Raw genomic sequence first — 23925 nt, forward strand, 5'->3', positions numbered from 1 at the left:
TAATGCCTAAAAAAAAGTTTAGTGTAAAGTTTGCAAAAACAAATGTACCTCCTGCTTGTTATGCTCAAAGTACAACTATGCTTTCACCTCTGCCTCAAGCTTTATTCAAAAGAAATTTTCAATAAAATTTCAAAAGAAAAGAAAATTTCAAAGATAGAATTGAGTAAAACAGCCAGGCCTCTGAGTGTGTCAAGAGACGGGGAGTCAGCAAGCCCCCAGGATGGAAACCCTATGAAACGGGACTGAGGATTGCACCGACCTGCTGTCTCTTACTAAGGTGCACGTATGGGACTGAAGAACCCCTGGCATGTCTCAGCGCCCGCTGTCTGCCTGGTACTTCCCTCCCCTGGGCTAGCAGAGCACGGGAGCTGCCTACACTGGAAGGCAGGTGCCTGTGCTAGATGAGTGTGAACTCAGAAATATTTACACAACACATTTCTGCCCAAGTCATATTCACCTGCTGCTTGCTAACAGGTGTAGATGACAAGGTTCCCCACTCGGGAGCAGGAGCTGCCGTGGCAGAACCAGCACACAAATTACACACGTGCCTGGACTCCACTGCTTTTCCCCAGCAAATTGCTACGAAGTGGCACAGACCAAAGCACAGCCTTGTTTACCTGAAACGAGATCCTAAGTCATTAACCACAAACAAAAAGATTAGTTTCACCTATATCTGAATGTATCAACAAAATCAATGTGCCTCCCTAGCCTGCAGAAGAGAAATCTGACCTGGTTTGCAGGAGTATGCAAAGAAATTGTGTCTGTTTAGATTATTAAGTCAGCAGTAATTTGATGAAACAGTTTCCCTGTGGCTGTTCCAGCATGTGCTCTTTGATGGCCAGGCTCACTAAAATCCTGAGTACCTGCACGCTTCACACTGTTCTCAGATCCAAGCCTGACTTCTGCCCCGAGCTTGGACCGGGGGGTTCACTTACCCCAGTGAAATCCCTCCCACTAATTCAGCGGGTTTTGAAGGGAATCTGAGCAGCCCAGCTCACAGATATTTGGAGATTTGGGGGGCAGAACCAAGGGTCTCTGCTCTTCCTTGCAACCCACACACTTTTTACTGTGCCAGTGAAGGTGGGAAGAAGGAAAGCAGCGCTCAGTCCAGCAGGACACCCAGCAAAGAAGCTGATGGACAAATCAACCCCCAAAAAACAAAGCAAGCAGACAGGACATCCACAAGAACTCCACAAGAGGTGGATTTCCAAAGAAAGTCTGCGTACATGTGGATGGAAGAAAGATCAAATCCATTTAGAGACCTGAAAATCAATGGTAAAGACTTTCTTTTTCTAATTAGAGGTGGGTGGTTTATTTAATAATATCTGAGCATGAGAAGAAGGATAAACATTGAAAGACAGTGTTGCTAGAAACACAACCAAAAGCCTGACAACTACGGATAAGATGAAGGGAGGCTGGAATTCCCCAGAATTATTTTTTTTTTTCTGTAAAAAATTAAGAAACAGATGATCAGTGCTTTTCACCTTGCAGCTGAGTCCACAATGCACTTTGGAAAGAGCAGACTAAGTAGAGAGCTTGGGGGTTACATGAATCCCGTTTGCAAGCAAGTGAATGGAGAAGAGAAGAGGTAAATCTCCAAAACTGTCCAAAGAGAGCTGCAGACAAACATGCTGTGCAGGGCGGGAACCAAAACAAGAACACAAATACCAAATCAGCACATGGGCTCCTACCAAAGCAAGGCAGCAGGGCAGGTGAGGCAAACAGACCCAGAACAGAGGCAACACCAAGCAGCCTACCATGGGAAGTGATATGAGAGGCAGAGAGGAAGATAGCTGCTCTGTCAGCAATCTTGGAAGAGACAGGACCAAACAGCCCAGGATGGAGAAAAAAAGCAAACAGTAACACGTGCACTGGCTGAGAACGCTGCTGAAGAAGAGGAAGATGCATGCAGAGCGGCTTTAACTAATTCAAACACTTGCCATGTACAAACACTGCAATCTAATCCCGGTGACACTGATAAGCAGCAATATCAGGCTGAAGGAAAGGAACCAGCTGCTCGCAATGCACAGTAAAACCATTTAGAGATGCATAAACAAACGCAGGCAGCCAGTAAGGAGCCCAAAGCACCAGGAATGTTATCACAAAACCTTCACAGTACTTGACATGCACAAGGTCTGTCATCTGCCTGTGCTCAGCATACGTGAACGACAGCCAGGGATCTGCTGGGAGTTCACTATGGCACGCAGGAGAAGGGAGAGAAGGGAGGACAGCGGGGCCATGCGGTCAACCAGCCCAACCCCAGCCCTGCTCCGAAACAAAAATCTGTCTGAATACAGAGCAGGGAAAAACCAAACCCTTCTGCAATGGCTGTGTGTGGCCCTCAAAAGTCTCAGCTTTTGAGAAACTCAAAAGCCAGAAGGAAATACCCAGCACACGCAGGGAATCCCCCACTATAAACAGATCATCCGTGCTTCCAGACGCTTCTGTGCAACTCCACATGAATGTAATATGGTTACCTACCAGCAAGGAAAAGAAAAATCAGTGAAAAGACAGTCAGCAGGCTAACAGTGCAGGGGGCATTCCCCTACCAGTAACGACACAGCTGCAAGGGTAGCCCAGCCCAGGATTTGACTGGAAGGCCAAAAATGAAGGTATTTTCAGTGACAAGCAGGCTGGTTTAGGACTTAGAAATAACAGGAAGGACACAAAAGTCATTAAGAGAAAACCAAGCAAAGCAGACAACTTCTACAAGACAGGCACCAAGGACCACAAAGCCCCTAGCTGAGATGAGTGTGTCTGGGCTCCGCTTGTCAATCAGTCATGGGAAGCAATGGAAAAAGTTCGTGAAGGACCTCCAGAGTTTGGGTTGCTTAGAAAAAAATAGTGTTACATTAAGGGAACCCCTTCACAATTGCCCACGACAATTAAGTTTATTTAATTAAGTGTATTTACTCTGGTAAATCTAAGATTTGAACATTTGCTACCGGGAAGGGAACACGTGTTTTTCAGGAACATCACAGCAAAGCTCAGCACCAACTTACCCCTCTCTGCACAAAAAAACAAGTCAGAATAGGGCTTAGAGGACCAGCTGGAAGCTCATACATAGACCTGGATGGAAAAAAAAAAAAAAAATGAAATCATCCCTCTCATTATTCATGACAAGGCTGTCAAGTGGCTTGCTCCCCTTCAGACACCACCATGGGGCCCCTCGGGATGGTGCCACAGCTGCCAAGCAGATCCCTTCGCTGCCCTTTGCTTCAGCCCTGGCACAGGCTGCACCAACATAAATCGGCTTGCCTGTGGGGGAAGGCTAAATATTTCTATACTGAATTCTGCTTTGTATAATTTTTACCTTATTTCACGGTGCATCTTCAATCTAAAACTCCTAATACATTGAAAAAAATCAGAGTGATTATTAACTACCGAAGCTTAGTAAAGAACCTTAGCTTAGAAGTCAAACTCTAGATTTCAGCAGTGCCAAACCTTAACTTAGGAAAGTATCTAGATGAAAATTAAGATTTTTGAATAAAACTACCTTTAAACGTCAAAGAGTCATTTTAGACTCTAGTGCTCAGATACTCAGATTTTAGGGTATTTACTCTTAGGGAGAGGTAAAACTGCAGAGTGTGATGCCTTCAAGAATCTACAAAAGTTAGTTTTTATACCCATTTAAGTTAGCAAAGTGAAGTAGCCTTCACTATATTTTGGAGTTTATAATAATTAAAGTTTACAGTAAATCCACAGAATTCAATAGAATCAGCTGGCTATAAATCTTGGAGCATAAAACTGGTTTGTGGAGGTAGCATGCAAGTGATTCTCAGCCTTCCTGCAAGGTGCCAGCCATTGAAAGCGCTGATTAGTCAATCTTTGATTAATTGCCTGCTGTGTAAGAGCCAGGGTCAATCTACTCAATTAGGTGAAGGTCTGGTGGAGATCAGAGATGTAAATCAAAACCTACTGCAAAAGCTTCAGCACAAGATGAGAACATACCAGCAGCCTTCCTTCCCTGCAAGGAGCAGCAGCCTGCTCTCCACCCACTGCCCTAAGTGGATGCCTTAGGAAAGAGCACAAGCAGGACACCCACATGTGCCCTCCTCTCCTGAGTAACCTTCCTACCTCCAACTATGGTCATTTCCAAGGAGATCTCATGTCTGACATGGTTTGTCTTCTCCAGTCTCTCACTGAACCCACAGAAACCTTTTGCATCCAATGCAGCCTTTAGCAGAGATCTCTGCAGGCTGCCAACCTGCTGCCACCTCCTTCTGCTCCTTCTGAGCCTGCTCCTGCTCCCTTTGATGCCTCTCAGGCTTTGTGAGGCTGTGAACTGCCCACCTCCTCTGCTGCTACTCAGGCAGGTCTCTGATCCCCCGAAGTCAACCTCTTTCCCTGCTTTATGAGTCTGTCAACCAGTTCTGCCCAGAACCAGGACTTCCACGCCTCTGGCCCAGCCTCCTGTCCTGGACTTCTCCCAGCTCTGCTGTTTGCTCTGGGGAACGTACACAGTACTCAAGGCAAACTCCAGGCTTACACAACGGTGAAAGTGGCAGATGGCTTCCAAGTGGATTTCAGCTGCGATATTCCACTCCCCTAATACTTGGAAGAACTTTTATATGGAAAACAACGAATAACTTCAGTACCTTGCAGATAAGGGGTGTGGAAGGAAAGGGCGGCGTACGCTGTCACAGCCCAGTCCCACACGTGGTTGGTTCAGAAATCCAGGGTGCAGGCGGCTCCTGATCTTCAAGGCTGACAAAAGCCATCGGGAAACTGCAAATCCCCAGACGTGGCAAGCAGCGAGGCCAGTGGGGAAGTGGTGTGATGTGATAAAAAAAAGCAGAGATTACGATTAGTAAAACCAAACGGACTGCGACGCTGTCTGCTGGGCTAAGGGAGAGTGGGGGTGTGGACAGGAAGCAGTAGTGATCTGAAACCAGCTATCCCGCACGCATGGGGAAAATATCTTGGCAGGGTGATGAAAAGACTGTCTGCTTAGACGTCACAAATAAGTAGAAAGCTGTAAGCAGCCAGTCCTCGGACACACAAGGAAGGCGATTCTTCAACAGCCCTGCAAAGGGAAAAAGCCCACAGAAATCCAACCTGCAATCTTTGATCTGAAAAAGGGGAACTATATAAAAATCCTTGTAGCTGAAAAGGTGGGAATGCTTTCAAGAGAGCATGTACAGGTACTAGAGAAAAGCATCAGGCTACCTGCATCACCAATTCAAAGTACTCTGAGAGGACAAGGAGAAAATCAATTTGTTGTCTGGGGTTACACAGCAGATTAAGATGGCTTCTGGCAGTAAGGAAAAAAGGGGAAAAAATATCCTTCAAAATCTGAGCGTCGTGTTCAAAGGAGGAAGGAAAAAAAAAAAAAAGACCATGAACTTCTGGCAAGTTAAATGTAGGATCATAAGAGGGCAGACCAAGAAACAACTGTGGTAAGCAGCTTCCTAACGGCATAAAAATTTAATTACAATTCTTTTTCAAGTGTTGCAGAAATAGGACACCTTCCAGAGAGCTGGTGGGGTCAAAGATGATGAAGGTGTACAAGAAACAATCAGGATGATAGGCCTAGAGCAAGAGAGCTGACTTTTGCATCGGTGCTACTTGCAGAGAAGCTGAAGGACCTAATTCAACTGTTTTTGCTCAGAAAAGGGGATGTCAGCGACTCTCCAAATAGGTCTTTGAAAATAAGATCGGTGTTGAGTAAAAAGGCAAATAAAGAACTAAGAAAATAGGAACTCCCTGCTGCAGGGTAGCACAAGCGGGTTAAAAAGGCAAATAGATAAATGGAGTATGGGTTCATCCCGGGCTACCAAACACAGATGTTGGACTGAAAGCCCTGGCCTAAGATGCTGGCTGCCAGCAGCGGGGAATGCACTGCCCAGATCTGTTTGTTAACCTCCCTTCACGTGCTCCCCAGGTACCTGCTACCAGGCGGAGTCAGGGCTCTCTGCCTTGACACAGCACAGCCGCCCTTCTGGCAGCACACCACAGTTTGCCTTTTTTAACTTTTTAAAAATATTTTTGGATTCTAAAATAACCTGAACCCACATGATTGCAAGCTATGACAGAAGATGAACAAATGGCCGCTTGGTTCGCAGCTTTCACTCAGTGAATCCAACAGATAACCTGCTCCAGCAGCTGTAGCTGTCCCATAAACCTCTCTGATAATTTCTTTAAGCTGAGGGGCAGCAGTGCCCACAGAAGTGCCACCTGAAAGCTGCTTCAGGCTGCTAGTCACAGGCAGCTAGCAGCATGCCACAGCAGCCCAAGTGGTGTGCTGTGCGCACACTGGTCAATGCGAGCCCCCACGTCCTGCAACTTGACTGCACAGAAGTACTGTGAGCACCACGTAACCCAGACTCTCCCCTAGACCAGAGCAAGGCATCAACTGGAGCCTTATCTTTATTCATGTCCATTTTACTAAGGTGCTCTTCATTCACACCGGGCAGCACAGAGGTCAGTGCTGAGGTAACAAATCCTCTCCCAGGCACTGATCTCCTCCAGCTTGGGCTCTCCTCTGCCACAAGGATCAAAGCCACCTGCCCGAGGGCTACAGCGTGCCCACACAGCATCCCCTCCCAGCCCCAGGCGTAATCAGTGCCCGTGTGTGTAATGAGGGACACCCCAGGGATGCTGAGAGCTCCTCACGTGGGTTTTGCTACCTGATGGAGAGGTCTGGGAACCACAAGCTCTTATTGCTCCGATGGGCAAGGAAACCAGAGGGGCCTCAGCCCACCTGAGGCAGAAAACAAGAACAATCGTTACTTGTGGGGGAAAGGAGATAGAAGACCATCTATTTATTTTTTTTTGAATGAAAAATATTCAACTTGGAGAGGAAACCTTCACATCAGTTAACATTCCCTCAACCTTCCTGGCAATTTTTATACAGCCAAGTAGGGGAAAAATGAAAAAAGCGATGGGGAGGGAGAGCAGAGGTGGAAGGGAAAACAGGGAGAAGGTGAAGCAGAAAAGGAAAAAGCAATAGGAAAGGTCCCCCCCAAGCTGGGTGACAAAACAGCACAGCTTCTAACTTGGAAAATGAAAATGTATTCCACAATTTATTCCAGCAAAATGACAGTATCTTTTTATGCACCTTTTTCTGAGATGCTGCCAAGCTCGGCTGCCAAGAAAATAAGTTTTGAATAAAATGTTTTGACCAGCTTTGCCTGAAACACTCAATTAGTGGCGACGGGAAGAGCTGGGGGGAGAGGCCAGCAGCAGCAGGGCAGCATGCAAAGCCAGCCTGTTGGAGAGATGATGCCAGCACCAGGCCACCAGGCAGCTCACACAGCTGGGGTCAGGATGATGTTTCCATCCTCTCTTTCATGCGAAGTTCATCCTCTGAAGGTCCTGATGTCCTGCACCGTCTTCCCCAGAGAAGCCACCAGCCCGTCGGGGTGCCTCGTACCCTGCAGCTCCCCGCAGCGAGGTCTGTGGGAGCTCTCGGGTGCCTGGAGCTACCAACGCCCACGGCTGGCGCTGAGAATAAATCCGAAGGCTCTTTAGGAACTCATCGCCACACGGTGACAGTCACCAAGCTGGGTTAATGCAACTCCAACCACGCTTCGTGCACTCGAGTAACTGCTCAAATATAGCTGGTAAGCCAGGCTCCTTTCGGTGCTCAGATTCGTGTTCTTCCTTTCCTTTCCTATCCTCTCTTTTATTAATATAGTACATCTCTCTGGCGTCTCTTTAACTTAATGCTCCATTTGCTGGCTGGCTGACAGGTCTCAAAAAAGCACATCTTTCTCCTGCCAGCGCAATTCTGTTTAATCTTGTATGGAGAAGGTGTACCACTTAAGGAACTTTTTCTCCCCCCCCTCCTTTTCTGGAGGAAAAGGGAACAAAGTTTGAAAAAAAAGAGTGACAGCAAGTTAGTTTTAACCTAAACAGCAGCAATTTGCATACAAATCAGATTTTTCAGGTGCCACAGAAGATGTGGGGGCCCTGACAATCCAGAGGAAGAAGATAAAAGGCAGGGAGATTTTGACACAAATACTGTCAAGAGGTGAACCCACAATTTACAGTTTCTTCCCCCAGAGCAAAGTGCCCCGGAGAGAGAGGCTCTTCCATACTACTTTTATTTTCGTTCTCATTGACACTACCATTGCAAGACAAAGAACCTCCTTCTTCTTTTATTTACACTCCTTCTCCAAGCCCCTTGCATGCAAGCCCTACAAAACGTAGTCAATACGTGAATAGGTGCAGCTGGATGCAAACCCAGGTGGGAAGTGGTTTCCTTACTGAACTTGATGAGAAAATGAGTTCTGCAATCGATAAAGCAGCACCAGGCTGCAGAGAAGAGAGCCATACGATGTACTAACAGCACCCAAACATTATCGCCAATAAATCACTGCTCTACGGGAGCCAGCAGGGGCACAGCAGGGGTGTCAGGGCTGCGGCGAGCAGCTCAGGAAGGCAGCAGCCTGTCACACCTCTCAGAGAAACACATTTCAGGCAACGATTCCTGCAGACGTCTGACCTCTGAGCAGCACTGAAGTGATCTTTTTGGGAAATTAAGGGCACCAAGCCCCATGGTAGGGGATGCCATGGCCCTGCATGCTCAGGACCTTTGCACCACACAACACAGAAACAACAGAACTGTTCAAACCAAACCCACAGCACTGCAAAGTGTGTGCAGACAACACTGTGCCAAGATCCTCAACAACAGATTGACCAGTTTTATCTTATATTGAAGAGGCGGAGAGAGGAACCAGAGGAAAATATCCTGCCTTTGCCTTCCCATGGATATTGCAAAGCAGACCAGGAGAAAGTCTTCAGCAACCAGGCTAACAAATAAGCTACAGCTGCTACTTACTGTCACAAACATGCATTTGGCCTGGGAAACTGGTACTGAGCACAAGTTTCACAAGTATTCGCTTTTCTACTTTCTCCTTCGACATTCCCAGCATGCTAGTACAACTTGCCACGACTGTTCTTACAGAAGTGTTACACCCTTTCTAAAATAAAACGGGGCTATGTGACAGATCTAAAGCAGCAAAACGCATCCGAGTAATTAGCAGTTCTGCTGCTTTTATGGCTCTGATTGGAATTCTGATCTAAGGAGCAAAACGAGTTCTCCAGAGAAATGCGGTGGCTCTGCATAAGGGCTCCATCTGCTGGCACGCCGCTCCCCTGGCTCTGTTCAATATATAGTAAACTGAAACAAAACCTACACAGCCATCAATTACATTTTTTTTTTCCTGCTCGCAGCCTATGAATTTCAATAAATACACCATCTGTTCATCTTCTGTGTGGGAGTTCAGTCATCTTCTTGGCAGCAATATTATTCTAGAGCAATTACCTGTGTCTTTATCACCTATCATTGTGCTTCATCATCTTTTCATCATGTGTAAAAACCAACCACTTTATTACTACAATTTCTGTAGGCAGCCCGGTCCTGTTAGTTACCATGGCGATGATCTGTCAAAAGAAGTCTACATTTAAAGAAGTAAAAGCTGAGAAAAGGAGGAGGAGAGAAACACAAAGAGCCTGGAATGAACTTGTTTCTCCAAGTCAGAGTTTAAGCACAAAAGGCACATCTCAGGCAGCAACACGGAGATGCCACCACCAACCTCGTTAGGAATCCATCAACCTGCCAATACAGAAGATGAGTCAATGATTCACAGGCATTACGATGCGCTCGGAGGTCAGCGGCTCGGCTTTAATCCCTCATCTGAGTCTCATGATCTGCTTTTAGGAAGGACAATTCTTATTGCTATAAATCAAAAGATAAAAGGGGGAGAGAGAGGAAGGGCAGGCTGGAATGGCAGGCAGCAGCAATTTCTCCTCCCTGGTGGTCGCTAGCAAGACTGAATTTTACATCAGGTGCCCTGTAGTTTATATCCGTCCCTGAGAACTGCTTCATTCATCTTTCTTCCCCACTTTTACCTTGTTAACGCTCCACTTTCTCTCATCCCTTCCTGATTCCTGTCTAGCTCTGCTCTTCTGCTCCTTTCTTCACAATCCGCACGCACATTGCTCTCCTTTCTGCACAGCAAACACACTTGAAAGTGTTTTACCTGTGTCTTTCCAAATCCCTATACATTTCTAAAGCAGCTGTTAGTGCCAACTATTTCTAGCTGCTTGTTCCCCCACCAACCCACATACGCCCCCTGACTTCACTTTGTGAAATCCTCTTTTCCTCTTCAAACTCCTTCATCTCCTCCAGTCTTTCAGCTCCCACCCTTCCGAGCTGTAACTGCACTCGTGCTACTGCAGGAAAAATATCAGCGAGGTACAAAGGACTTGCTGATGCTCTGTGTTTCTGGGATGCGTCATTAGCAGCCTTCAGCTGAAACACGCCAGGCTGCAAACTGCTTTGCTTCAATTCATCCTCGTATCCCTGGAAGAAATAAGCAATCTCAAGACTATCCAATTTGTTTAATATCAAGCACACACGCGCCGAGTTTTAATGAGGTGGGCTGTCATTCGGAATTGCGGGAGGACAGGAGATAACCACTGACAAGCAGGAAGATTAATTCACCATCTTCACGACTACCTTCCGAGGCAGAACTACCCCAGCCTACAAAGTTACGGGACGGAAGAAACATTTTCCAACAGTTCTCTAGAATTTTAAGCACTTTAATTCCTGTTCGTCCACCTTCAGACATAAGGTACCCAATATTCCCAAGTGTCTATCTTTTCTGTGAGTTTCTGCCTGCAAAGCATCTTAGGAAACGGTGGCTAAAGGATATCAAAAGGAGATGCTGCAAATCAGACACAAGTCTAGAAGTCTGAAACTAAGCAACTACTGGGTATTTAAAGTAAAATAAAATAAAATGCTTAAATTCTGAGAAAAAGAGGAGGGCGCACAAACCAGGAGGGTGGGCTATAAAAACACAGAACATCAAGAACAAGCTGCCATCAGTGTTCAAAGCAGAAATTTCACTGATATTTACAGAAGTACCAAATCTGAAAATCTCTGTATTTGCTGAGAAAATATGAATTGAGCAAGAAAAATCCCGTGCTGATCTCAGACCCAATCTCCCCTGAAAGTTTATTATGGAGCAAAAGTTCTTCCCATACATCCCGTTAGGAGGAGGGCTGTTGGAGAGACTGAAACCACAGCGAGATCAGACTCTGCAACAGCTTAAAGTGCTGAGGAAATGGCACCCACGCACCCTCCTTTATCTGTAAGGTGTGGGCCCTGTGTTGCCTCTCTCTGCAGGCACCTCACGCAGCCCGAGCGTGCCACCGACTTGCAGATGGCGCTTTACCTGCCAGGAGACAGGCCCGGGGACAGCCACTTCCCTGCTCTTTAGCAGGACTTCTGCTGCACAGATTGGATGGAGATGGAGACGTGCCCAGGCTAAAAAGTGGTTTCCAGCATCCTGGGCCAACGCAAGCCGCCACTCGGCAGGCGTGCTGGAGAACCTTCTGCTTCTGCCAACCCCGTTTCCTCCAGCCAAGCCTTCCAGGCTGGCTCAGCGATGCCGACTCCATGCCCTTCCAAGTCTGCTGCCCTCAACCAGCAGCATCGGTGCTGCCTCTGCCCTCGGTGGGTTCTAGAAGGCAGCCGGGACAGACGCTGGGTCTGTGAGGAGAGGAGCTCCACCAGGGAATGCTGCCTGCCTGTGCGGGGCTGCTTATCACTCATCACATAGCCCATCACTGGCACTTGGACAGCAAAGTTCTTGTCCATCACCCCAACTCTTCAAAGCTTTCAGCAGCTTTGCAAAATTACCAATTCTGCTTATTCTTTGGTTTGAGCAGATGTTCCCAGCCGCTGCTGTGCACTTGCACAGCGATCCTCCCTCCCCAGGGCTCTACAGCCAGGAGGAGAAGCACTACAGGGCTTGTGGTTGTCCTAGCCCGGCCACCCACAGCTTGCAAAAAGATGGGAGGAGAGACCAGCAGGTGATGCTGGCCAAGCAGGAATAAAACCACAGTCTTCTCCTTCCCAGGGCGTCCTGCCACAGCCTGCAGGGTCAGGCCTCTCCTGCTGAGCATCCCTCCTGGAGGGCAGGCTCAGACAGCACCTGCTCATGCCCATGCCACGGGGGAAGTAAAATCAGGCAACAGTGACCTCGTGCTGGGTGAGCCCATGGCAACCGCATGGTCAGACCACCTGAATTGTGCCTTAAACCCTCACAAAGTCATCCTGCTCAGGGACCCAGCATCACCCCTCACAAACTGGGGCAGTGGGAAAGGCAGAGGAAGAAGAGAAGCGCTAAGGAGGAAGAAAGACACATTTAATCACTTAATGAAAGGCATCGTGAGCTCTTTGTACAGAACTGCTTTTCTCCAAATAACCCAACAAAAGGCATTCCTGCATCTCTCACGGTTTTGCAGGTATAAACAAGTCAACACAGCTAATCCGGCCAAGCTAATCCGGCCATCTCGTCGGCAGGAGTTTCCCACCAGTAATCCAGGAACCAGGATACTCCCACAACAGCACGCAGCCCTTGGTGAGAAACACGAAGCCAAAAAGCCACAGATCCCTTCAGGGACAGAGAGAGCAGCCTTCCTCCTCACTGACAGACCTGCTTCCCTCACCTGGAGCTCTGGAGCAGCATACCTGTATACCTGAATAACCCCAGTTCTGGTAACGTGAGACTTGCGTTATATTATTATTATATATATTATGTGCATTATATTATTATATTATTACTTGCACTTTCCAGATGTCAACCAGAACTCGGATGCTGCAGCCCGAGGTGCCATTCAGTAAAAGAGCCAGGGTCCAGAAGAGTTTGCAGGCACAACAGGGAAGGGGTAAAATGCAGATCATGTGGCAGGGAGAGAAAACAGGACCTAATCCCTGAAACGCCAACCTGAAGGGTTAGGTTAATGAGGAGGGATCATTAGCACCTTTCCCTCTCTTCCTTTAAACTCCCTAATACTCACTGCACACACAAAGCAATCCCTATTTCTGCGATCAAAGCAGCGCTAATTATTTCAGCTCACAGTGTGTTTCTGTCCTCAGTTCAGCAGTAGCCTCCACTCGCTCTGTAAAAACTTACCAGTAAGTGTTCCTGGCCTGCCCCTCGGGCAGCAGCTTCCTGGCAGTGCTGGATGCATACAGGCAGCGCCTCCCACCCCAGGCTGCCTGGCAGAGGAGCTGGGCTGCATCCAAAGGCAGCCCCGGGCTGGGGAGAGGGGCAGACGGCAGAGCTGATGCTCTTTCAACAGGCACAGGGAAACATGGGAGCTTCCTCAGAGCTTTTGGAGGAAAAAGAGGTTGAAAGAACTTATAAGATCACATCCTCAACTGTTCTCAGGCCGTTCGGGGACCATACACACTTTTTTATTTTTCTACATGTAGTGCTGATGTAGTGGTTATTCCACAGGCTTTTTATAGCTTTTTCATTGAACAGCAATTAAAGCAAGCAGCCAAAGTCAAACCTGACCTGTGCAGTGGTGAGACAGTCTGGAGAGAATGGTTTTTCCTTCCCCTAGCATAGATTTGAGGAAGACAGATGGAGACACTAGATCTATTTCACACTTTACCTTGTATCTGCAGGTAGCAGCATGCAGTCACAATGGAAATTCTTGAAGGCAATTCCCTTCAGGCCATTTCCTGCCCTTGTTCCTTGCAGGTATTTGAAGAACAGAATCAAGCCTTGGTGCTGCCATTTGCTCGTACTGACGCACAACGCCAGCAGAGTGCTCTGGCCCTCCGGGACAAAGGGACATCCCGTTTTGTACCCCTCACATAAATGCTGGCACACAGTCTCATAGGAATAGCTACTCATAGAAGTTGCATTCAGCAAGGAAAGGCAGTTAGCACTTTCCTGATTAATATAAATATATATACATAAATACTTGCAGAACAAACCATTGCTCCATTCTCATTCTCCAGTCTCAAAGATCACAGGGAAGAAGGAAAGAAAAAAGCTCCACGATCTCGCAAAAAGTTTGGGATATTCTTCCGTAAACCCTTGGAGCAGTACTGGCAATCAAAGGCTCCTCTCAGCAAAGGCCTTCAGCTGTGGCAGCACACCCCTGGCCTGACAAAGGACAAACTGTGCAGAAGGTAAAGGCTGCTGTGCTGTCTGCATGCTTCACATGCTGCGTTTCATTAGATAATGCAGAAGAGACTTCAGCTAGCTTCAGGCTGGCTTGCACAAGTAGTAGGGACAGTTTCCTCATGGCAGAAACACACAAACTAATTAACCTTGCCAACAATTAGCTTGCAAGATAGACACAGAAAAGCCTGTAAGCTTCTCTGGGATCAAGCCCTTTCACCTGCAGAGACCTCGACAACTGTGGTGCACTTATAGCCAAGAGACACCAGCCCCACGCTTTTGCTTCTGGCAGTATGGACCATCCCTGCATGAAGCACGAGAAGCAATCCTTCCTCCCTTCTCAGTACTGCTCCATTCTGCGGTACTGCGTCTAGTGTCCAGGAGCACACTGGGGGGAAAGAAAGGGACAATTAAATGGCCATTAAATGAATACGTAAAAGAAAGATCATGGAAAACATGACACACGAGGAGAGGACAAAGAAAGGGGGACCACCTAGGCTGGAAAGAGAAGATTAGAGGAGAGGGAAAACAAAATTACTGTGTAAAGAAAGGGAACTGTCTGATCTCTGTGTTTACTAGATACAACACAACAAGAAAATTTGTCAGGAGAGATTTAGATACAGCTCACCTATACAAAGGGCAAGGGAATAGACCGTCTATTTCCTTTCCACCATTATTTTCTATGATTATCTGAGCTCCTCAGAACCTATGGGTAAAGACACCCTCTTCCTGACTAGTACACAAAGCCAGTCAAAATAGGATTTGGCTCCCATTTCGTTCAAGCAGGAGAGTTTCCTCCCAAAACAATAAAGTCTGTGTTTAGCCCCAGGTCCTAAACATCCAAACAAACAACAACAAAATAAAAAACAATAAGAAATAACCACATCCAAACAACAAAAATGAAAGTAATTCGACAAACAGAATGTCAGTATTAAAATCCATTAGGTAGGGAAAGGCAGACTATTAAATTTATTGCTTGACTTCAGGACTTGGGAAGAGTCTCTTCATTTCCTGTACATCTCGAGTATTTACTATGTCTCCTATGAGCTAAGTCTTCCAGAGTCATTTTAATGTCATGTTCTAAGCACTTCTGCATTGTAATTCATCGATTTTTATCTCCTTCTCCCAATCAATGCAAAGATATTTATGCTGAACACATAAAAGCTCTTGACACCATAGAAAAACCAATTACACCCTGCAAGACGTTTGCTGTTGGTCGTTGACATCACGGAATTATCCATTACACTTTGAACATGCCTGCCGTTTACAGGAAGGCAGCGTGACCTTGCCTGCCTGCACTTTGCATCTCTGCAGCTTGGGGAAGCGAGACAGAGGGACCTGGGGAAGCGAGGCAGAGGGAGCTCGCAGCAAAGACACCCATCTCCAGCTTGGGGAGTGCCCTCGCTGCAAATCATGGAAGCTGGGAGAATCCAGCCCTGGAATAACGCTGCACCCTCTCTGGATGCAATCAGGACACGGGGCACAAGAGCACTGCGTGCATTGGGATGGCTCCCCCATGCCATGATACTGGCAAGAGAGGTTCACGAGATGAGCCAGGCACCGGCCCTTTTATCTTGGCAAAGTTGCTACAGGTTTGTCAAGCCTCTGAGCAGTTTATGGTCATGACTCACCCACCAGTCCCTGTCTTGCACTTTTTTCTTCAAGCAGCAGCAATTCCCTCCGTCCTCGCAAAGCACCAAGGACTCTGTGCTCCACGGAAAGATCCCGCTGTCAACAGACCCCTGGGAGGTGCAATCTCTCCAGCCCCAGCTTCTCCCATGCCACCAGCTCAGCAATGAAGAGGAGTTTTCCTGCCATGCTACTGGCAGCCACATGGGTGTGCCCTGGCCATCACACGACTCAGTGCTTGCTTTCTTACCTATTAAATGGGAAATGCTTCACCCAGCACCAAACCTGAGGACCTAGCATGTTGAATAAGAGTGCACAAGCGGGTGGTCCCAGCACTGCTCATCCACACAGCCATTTCTTTTCAGGTGCCTGTCTGGATTTTATCCAACATTGCCACATGCCTGCAGCCCCAGCACGTGAGGATGGTCTTCACTACTAGCTAAACAGAACTGCACTTCATTTTAAAGCCTTCATCAGGTCATCTAGCACGACAGACTAATTCCAGGGAAGTTAGGGAGCTGCGATGATTGCATCAGCTCCAGCCCTGTAAGCCATGAACACACCTTTAATAAGAGCATATAAAGACAGGGAGTATTAAAAACCCTATGGTCGTCATTCAAGAGCAAGAATTACAACAGCAGTAACACCAGCATAAGCTTCAAGGCCCAGAGTCATCCCGTTTAATTCTCTAAGATCCCAGCTGACCCTGCTGAGAGAGGCAGAAGTATCTGTCATTAGGAGGATAATTCATTTTTTTGTGTGTATCTGGTAGATATAAGTTCCTGGCACAGCATGGCAGATTTATATGTTCTCAGCCAAACTGCTTACACTGAATCTAACTTCAACATTTTTGAATGATAAGAGGGGGCTTTTTGTGTTTTTGTTTTTTAATTTTTTGTTGTCAAAACAGGCAGAACTCAGCCAAGTTCACTGCCTAGTGGCGGATCTGCCCCCGTTAATGGAAGACCAAATCACCTGGGGGAAAAGAGCACTAAAAAGCCCTACCGTGTTTAAGAACTGACACCCTCAATTGCTGGGAAAAAAATGATTTTTTTTTCCTCTGTTATTCATAAGCTTCTGAACACCTGGAACAGCAGGCAGCCAAAGGAACGGCGTGAGAATGCCAAGCAGATACTGAGGGCAGAAGTGGGAGCAGGAAAGAGGTCCCACACTTTAAAGCGGCTGACAGAGATGTGCACTCAAAAGAAATGCTCAAGACAAGAACTTGCAGCATCTCATCTCACCGGCATTAAGCCCTTTTGCAATCTCTCCTCTTTGAAAACTCAAAGTAGCCTTAAATAACAACACTGTTCAATTATGCTGATTTCAGGCACTTCAAGTCAGACAGCACACGCGGCTCAGTTTTAAACCACAGAGAAATAACAACCTTCATTCACAAGGAGAGTGCGTACACGGAGATTTATCATCGTTCTGTTAATCCACTTTGAAGTCACACCTTCGCTAATTAGAAAACACAGAGGGAAATTAATTGGTACTAACATAAATTAACTGTGATTTCTATGCAATACCTACGCAACACATCACCCAGCAGTCAGCCAGATTCAGAAAGCCTCTTACTGATAGGTAACGTGCTTGAGGACAACATGTTTTCAGTGTTTGAAGAGCAGGGCAGTCCAGCAGGCAGTCTCAATTCACCTGGCCAGTTAAACAAACCAAGGCCACTGCCAATCCCCCCAAATGCTCCACAGTTCCAGGGAGAATCGGTCGGGCTGATGCACACCTGCTGGGCTGCAATATCTGCCCCTGGCTTCAGGCTCTGGCAGACCTGGAACTTGAAGGAGGGAAACCTAATGGGTAAAGTTCCCTGGGTTTGAAGATAGCCAAGGAGAAGAAAATGAACGAAGGCACTGCATTGGCAGCAGTCTAGAAGAGACCGCATCAAACAGAAATGCAACTGCGTCCCGTGTGCTGACAAGCACAGCGTAGCTGCCTGCGCTGGCTGAGCCTGTGCAAGGCTCCTGCCCCAACAGAGCTCTGTGCTGCTGCAGCTAGGCTGCTTCCAACATCCATGCCAGCTCAGAGAATCACATGCTGGTTTGGGTTGGCAAGGACCTTACATCTAATCCCAGCCCCTGCCATGGGCGGGGACCCCTCCCACCAGCCCAGGCTGCCCCCAGCCCCATCCAGCATGGCCTTGGGCATGAAAACCTCCTCCTGTTTTCATAAATCTAAACCTACCCACTTATTTTAATACAAAGCCTTTACCCCTTGTCCTATCGCTCCACTCCCTGACAAGGAGTCCCTCCCCAGCTGTCCTGCAGCCCCTTTTAGGCACTGGCAGGTCCCATACAAGGGTTTGCCACAGAAGTATAAGCAAAGGCACCTTTGTGCTGCTCTCTGCACATCCCAGGTGTCGCCATGCAGCTCACTCACCAGTCTGCAGGCAGCCAGCCTGCCCTGCAGGACACATCCTTCCCAACTACAGCGTTATCCCTACAGCAGCTCAGGCAGGATGCTCTTGACTTTGGTTTTTAATGCAAAACTGAATAAAAGATAAACCAGACAGAACTGAGAGGGAACATACTACTGCTTTTTGTTGTTGGTTGGTTGGTTTTTTTTTTTTTTATTTCTCTAAGTACATATAAATGTATCGGCAATTTTCCTTTACTCAGGTTGAAAAAAGACCATGTTGTATCTTATTTTTCAGCTCAGTAAAGTCACGTCTCTGATACCACCTGCTCTCCTTGTCCTGTCATCACTTCTAATTTGCACAGACTGACAAGGGGCGCTCTACTTAGAAAACAAACAAATACATATTTCAAGAGCATCAAGTATTAAAAACACCGTGCATAGAGATGCGCACTTTGTATTTTGTAAGACATACAGAAGTTAGTAGCTGCATTTCATGCTGTTAATGGAAGAAAGAGCCCCTAAGCAGAAGTGAGGCAAGGCAAAGAAGAGTCAGTTGTGTAACACTGAGTCCACTCAGAGCTTTTTGCATGCGCCCAGAGTAACTATTTAGGATGATTCTCCTTTTCCTGCTGCGTAAAGGAGTCAATTTTAATTTGGAAGAAGCATTGCTACAGTGAAAGTTAATAGAAATCTATCATCTGCTGACTCTCAGAGCGATGCTGGTAGCACGCTCCTAGCTCGAGCACCTGCCTGCTGGATTTCAGCACGGACCTTTCAGTGCCCTCACCAGACGTGCCTGCAATGGCAACGATGCCCTGCCTCTTTGCATCCCCGGTACGCGCATCTGTGCGGGCAGTGTGCAGGTGCTGCACGAGCGTGCAGTGCCTCCCCCGAGGGAGAGGCACCTCCAGAAGGACAGCGAGCACAAAGCACTGCCCCTTGCTGATGGCTGTAAAACAGCAGGTGCTGCTGTGTGCACCTATTATTAGATATCAGGGGAAGAGGGTCGCGTATGCCAAGCGTGCCCTCCAAAACATCCTTCCAGATAATTGCGTGCACGTGTTCTGAAAAAGAATTGGAGGCATCCGAGTGTGACTCCTGCGCTTTAACTCACCGTGAGCAGACGCCCGGAGGACAACAGGCTGCACAGCCCCCGTGTGCTGCAAGACCTGGGCTCTGCTCCACTTTGCAGAGACACAGAAGGTCACTGGCTGGGGATGTGAACTCTCCCACAAAGCCAAAACCCACAGCAAATGCTCATTAGATAATCAGCCAGCTGCACACACAAACTCTTTATTGAGTAGAAAGTAGCTACTGACCCCTTCTGACAGCCTGAGCAGCCTCGAGGTTGTGGCTCAATATCCTTCAGAGCAGCTTGCCGTACTGAATCAACACCCTATCGCTCCGAATGCAGCCTCGTAACGTTATCTGCAGATGTGTGTATGGCACATTTGAGCTCCCATCTAAAATTAATTTGAAACCTTCCAGCACAGGAAAATGCAGTTTCAAGCTGTGCTGTGCTGACACGATGATTTATTGATTTACCTGTATACAAGGAAAGCACGCGGCAGCACCTCCAGTTGAAGGATATGCTGCATTAGGCTGTCCTGGAGGAGGAGGAGGAAAGCAATGTGGAAGCAAATAGCTCATTTGTGGAGTCTGCAAGATGCACAAGAATGCTGAATTTACATTGGTTGGTTTGTTTGCTTAAATCATATACAAATGTCCTACAAGTGATTAAAAATTTAAAACCAAATCAGTATAGTTGGTCTAATGCTCAAGGTTCTTCTAAAAAGAGGGACAAGTCTTCTCCTTACAAAAATTTTCATTAGTCAAAGCTTTCTCTGTAATAAATACCAAATTACTTTTAACTATTTTAAGCAATCATCCTAAGGAGTAAGATTATGAAAAAAAAAAAAAAAAAAAAGCTACTTCTATCACAAGGATGCTGCAGTGCCCTCTAGAGTCTCCATCACTTTATCATTCACATCTAGATGTAGAGATTCTTGCAAAAATGGCTCTACAGATATCACAGAGGGGAGAGGATATAAAGCAGGGCTAATAATTAAGTTGAGAGTTCAAGTCATTCTTAGTGTTACTTGGACAACACCTTTCCCCCAGCCTCTATTCAGAAGGGCATACCTATAAAATAAGGCATAGCATTTTAGGAGGGACTTTCAGTATCACTATCTTTATATCCTACTAAAAAAATAAGATGCTAACAAAGGTGAAAGCAAGTATTGTATTTTTATTACTTGCTCCCTTCCCAAAAGCTACAACTATTCCCATAAATCATATCACGGGACAGAATCTAACTGGATCCTTCCAAGACAGGCAATTGCTGCACTCAGATCTGCTGCATTCAAACTCGGTGCAGGGCTACAGAAAGGAGGATACTGCTCCCACTGGTGCTTTGTTTTGTTTTTAAAAGTTTCAATTCCTTTTCCTCAAATTTGTAAATTAAAGATTCCTCACCACAGCTCCTTTTTATACATATCCCTCTGCATGTAATTAACCACCATCATTTTTTTCTCCCATTTATAAGCTGGCAAGGTGAGGACAAAACATGCTTTAAACGTATCACAGCAAATCTTTACCAAGTACCTTCTGCTGGTACCAGATCCTAACAACTACGGGCACAAATCCCCACTGCCCTTGCTGCAGGAATATGAACCAGGTGGGAGAAAGGGAGCAGAGAGCACAGGGGCAGGTGGGTGGGGAAGACTGACAAAAATGCTGTGGGAGACAAAACCAGAACCCCAGGGACCGGGGCGCCTCTTACAGCCTGGAGATGATATGAAGTCTTGTGCAGCCATGGGAAATGGAGCCATAGCAATGACATACAGGTGTCTGGCCTTTGGGAAGCCACATGCCTTGCTCAAAATTTGGTGCGTAATTAGAGCAGTGCAAGTTTTATGCCTGGACATGCCATAAGCACACACTCCCCATCTGCATCTTTCTTGAAAATGTTTTGGGTTTTGCCTCTTTGTTGTTGGGACTTTTTGTTATAAAAAAAATGTATATTCCCTCTGCTAATTTAGTAGCGTCCCTTCAGTGTTTCATTACTCCTTGGGCAATGTTTTTAGGAGCTACCGAGCCCTGCTGCAAACACTGAGATGCTGTTATCTCCATCCAAGACAAAGTTGGAAAGCTTTTAAGTTGGCCAAATGTACATCACATTGAATCACACTCAATTAACCTAATCAAGTATTTCTCTAATGAAAACATACGTTTCTGTGCTGGCAGTTTCTGACTCAACCACAATTCATTCAATGTTAAAGAAAAAAAAAAAAAAACATTAGAAAAACCATCTGTTCTCTTTAAATAGAGAAGCTATTTTTACCTTCGTGATGAGCCCAAGTCATTATAAAACAAGTGGAGTGGGTTTCAAAAAGAAAAAGAAAAAGACAGGGCAAGACAGCTGCTACTTTGCGATTATCACAGCACAAACACGTTCCTAACCGTGTGGTTTTGGCCTTGCACTGCTCACCCTGCTATGCATCATGTAACCTATTGCCACCCCGTTTGCTGAAGCTCTACAGCATATGCCACAAAGGTTAGAGTGCAGCACAGAAAGATTTGGTGAATGAATTTTTACGTACTAGAATTGAATGTCAACAGAATCCCAAAGTTAAAGGTCTTAAAAAAAGGGTTGAGTCTTGCAGGAAATCAGTGACAAAAGTCCCACACAATTTCTTTTTTTTTTTTAGGTGCCACGTTCAAAACTGTAGTCCTCAAAATCATCAGTCAGGTGGCACCTAATCCCAGGGGAGCTGACATTTTCTGCATTACAATTCTCCAGGCACCCACATGCTCACAGAAACTGTGACAGCATTAACCCAATCAGCACAACGCCCTCACACTTGATCCTTTCTGTAACCCACAATGCAAACATCTGCCTGTGCTTCCTGACAAGCTTCTCTCTCGCCCAAGAGGCAAAGCAATGTGTGAGATCAAGCAGGCAGCACCTTCCTCCAGCAGATGTGTGGCGATGGCTACAAGACAGGACAGTCCTCAGCTGCTGTCTCTGGTTCCCTGGAAGGAGCATGAAGGCTCCTCTTTCCAGTTTCAGAGGGGGAAACTTCTTCACAGTATTACATATTGACTGCCTTAAAGCAATTCACACTCAGGCTGCTGGCTGTAGGTTTTACCATGCAGATGTGTGGCTGACCACTGGATCCCTGTGACTGTTGTGTTAATGGTCTGACAGGAGCTCATCCTGGATCTCACTGCCATGTCTAGAAGAGAAATATTCCTTCTGTGTCCCCAGCCTGTGAGTGATCATGCAAAGCACAACTCTTAATTTCCCACTGACCCCGTTCCAGAACCATCTAGTTATGGATTTCATACTCCAATAAACTCTGGAAATCCCAGGCTGCCTCTGACTCACCTACTCCTTTCAGCAAGGGACGTTCACAAATGGTGCTCAGTGACTCCAGGCAGGCACAGGCTGCTGAGCAACACCATATGAGCAAGTGTTCCTTCCCTCTCCCGAGGGGCCAGCTCCACACAACTCCCCTTTCCCCGGTCTAAAAGAAGAACAAAACACAAACTGAGGTGACAGCAACTCTGACTGCATCCCTCTGCCAGGCAGGAGACAGGGGAATTTCAGAGAGAGTAAAGAACTGAACCAGGAAGAGGCAAGAAAGCATCAGGAAAGCAAACAAGAACAACAACTCTGGAGGTCTGTGCTTGTGCCTTCAGCCAGCCAAATGCACGACCATTTGTTTTCACACTTCTTGCTGAGGAACACTGAAAACAACTGCGTTTAAAAGAATCACTCCTCACCTATCAGACTCCTATTTGGAAACCTTTAATCCCATCCTTTGCCCTGCAAAAGGGTACCCTGCAGCTCTGTTATCAGAATTGCTATCAAACAGAGGTTACTTGGTGTTTATCTTAAATCTACAGATGTAAGAACAATGGAACGATGTAATAACAAAAGAGAAGCTCTGATTTGATTTACATTTTTGTTTCTAGCTCTCACACTTGCAGAAGAAATAACCAAAAATCAGAAATACGCAGACTGAAGAGTCAGTCAGAACGCGTGCCCTGTTTGAGACCTGAAATTGTTGCTTTTCAATGTCAGGTTGCAGGCTTGGGAGGCCTGGGTCATCAGTTTTGAGCATGTGGCAGTGCCTCCTTGACTCCTCACAGAGCCTAAACCATAGCATTTGGCCATACCTCCGCCATTTTTCAGTGAAAACATAGCAGCTCCAGGGAACAGCACATCTGTCTCCATGTCATTGCAGCACATACTACAGCAAGTCCCACTGATAAAGACAAAATTAATTAGCAACATCAAACTGGGGTGTGCTGAGTTGTATCAGCACAGCCAGTAAAACCAACAGCTTGAGGACTTCTTCCTCAGCATAGCATTTAATATTTGCCTTTACTAAATTACAGCTCTTTTACCATTTCAAACTAGGTCACACGGCCAGCCATAAAGCTCCTGAGTAATCAAAAAGGTGAGTGTTTCCCAGAATTGGGGCGAACATGAGAGCACCATCAAATGCAAAAATGCTCTGTAACTGAGGAGTGGGATCCCAAAGAAGTCACTGTCATCTCCTACCCAGGAAGCGCCCCTGTACTACAGCTCTCCATTACATTAGGTGCACACCAACACAGTTCTCTACTGCATGAAAATGTTGGCAGGTGGCTCTTGGAGACAGGCAGGTTGAGCACCCTCAACATACAGCAGCACAGACAGCCTGTTGGACCCCTTGTGACGCAGCTTAAGTTTTGGCAACATGAATATATCTTAATTTGCTTCCAGGCTGTCTTCTGACTTCAGCGTCATGAAAGGTCCTTCACATAAAAAGCCTGTGACAAACATACAGCCATATAAACTCCAAGGGTGCGCGAGGGGGTAACAAATCAAGTACTTGAAATCACAGAGGACAAAAACAAACAACAACAACAAAATAAAGCTGCAAAACACTGTGAGCATGTTATGCACCTCACCTACAGGGCTTCAGTGAAACCT

General features: G+C 46.5%; 1 protein-coding gene across 3 annotated transcripts in view; it reads right to left on the reverse strand.

Moving 5' to 3' along the window:
- SYT16 (synaptotagmin 16) overlaps window positions 1-23925 on the reverse strand; it is a 102370-nt gene that overhangs the window by 70253 nt on the left and 8192 nt on the right. The window contains exon 2 of one of the 3 annotated variants that reach the window (XM_035327984.1): window positions 22330-22468. The exons of the other annotated variants lie outside the window; for them this stretch is intronic. Coding sequence (XP_035183875.1) covers window positions 22330-22468 — 139 coding nt within the window. The remainder of the gene's footprint in view (window positions 1-22329; window positions 22469-23925) is intronic. 3 annotated transcript variants of the gene reach the window in all.

Source organism: Oxyura jamaicensis, chromosome 5, assembly GCF_011077185.1.
Source record: "Oxyura jamaicensis isolate SHBP4307 breed ruddy duck chromosome 5, BPBGC_Ojam_1.0, whole genome shotgun sequence".
Taxonomy (NCBI): domain Eukaryota; kingdom Metazoa; phylum Chordata; class Aves; order Anseriformes; family Anatidae; genus Oxyura; species Oxyura jamaicensis.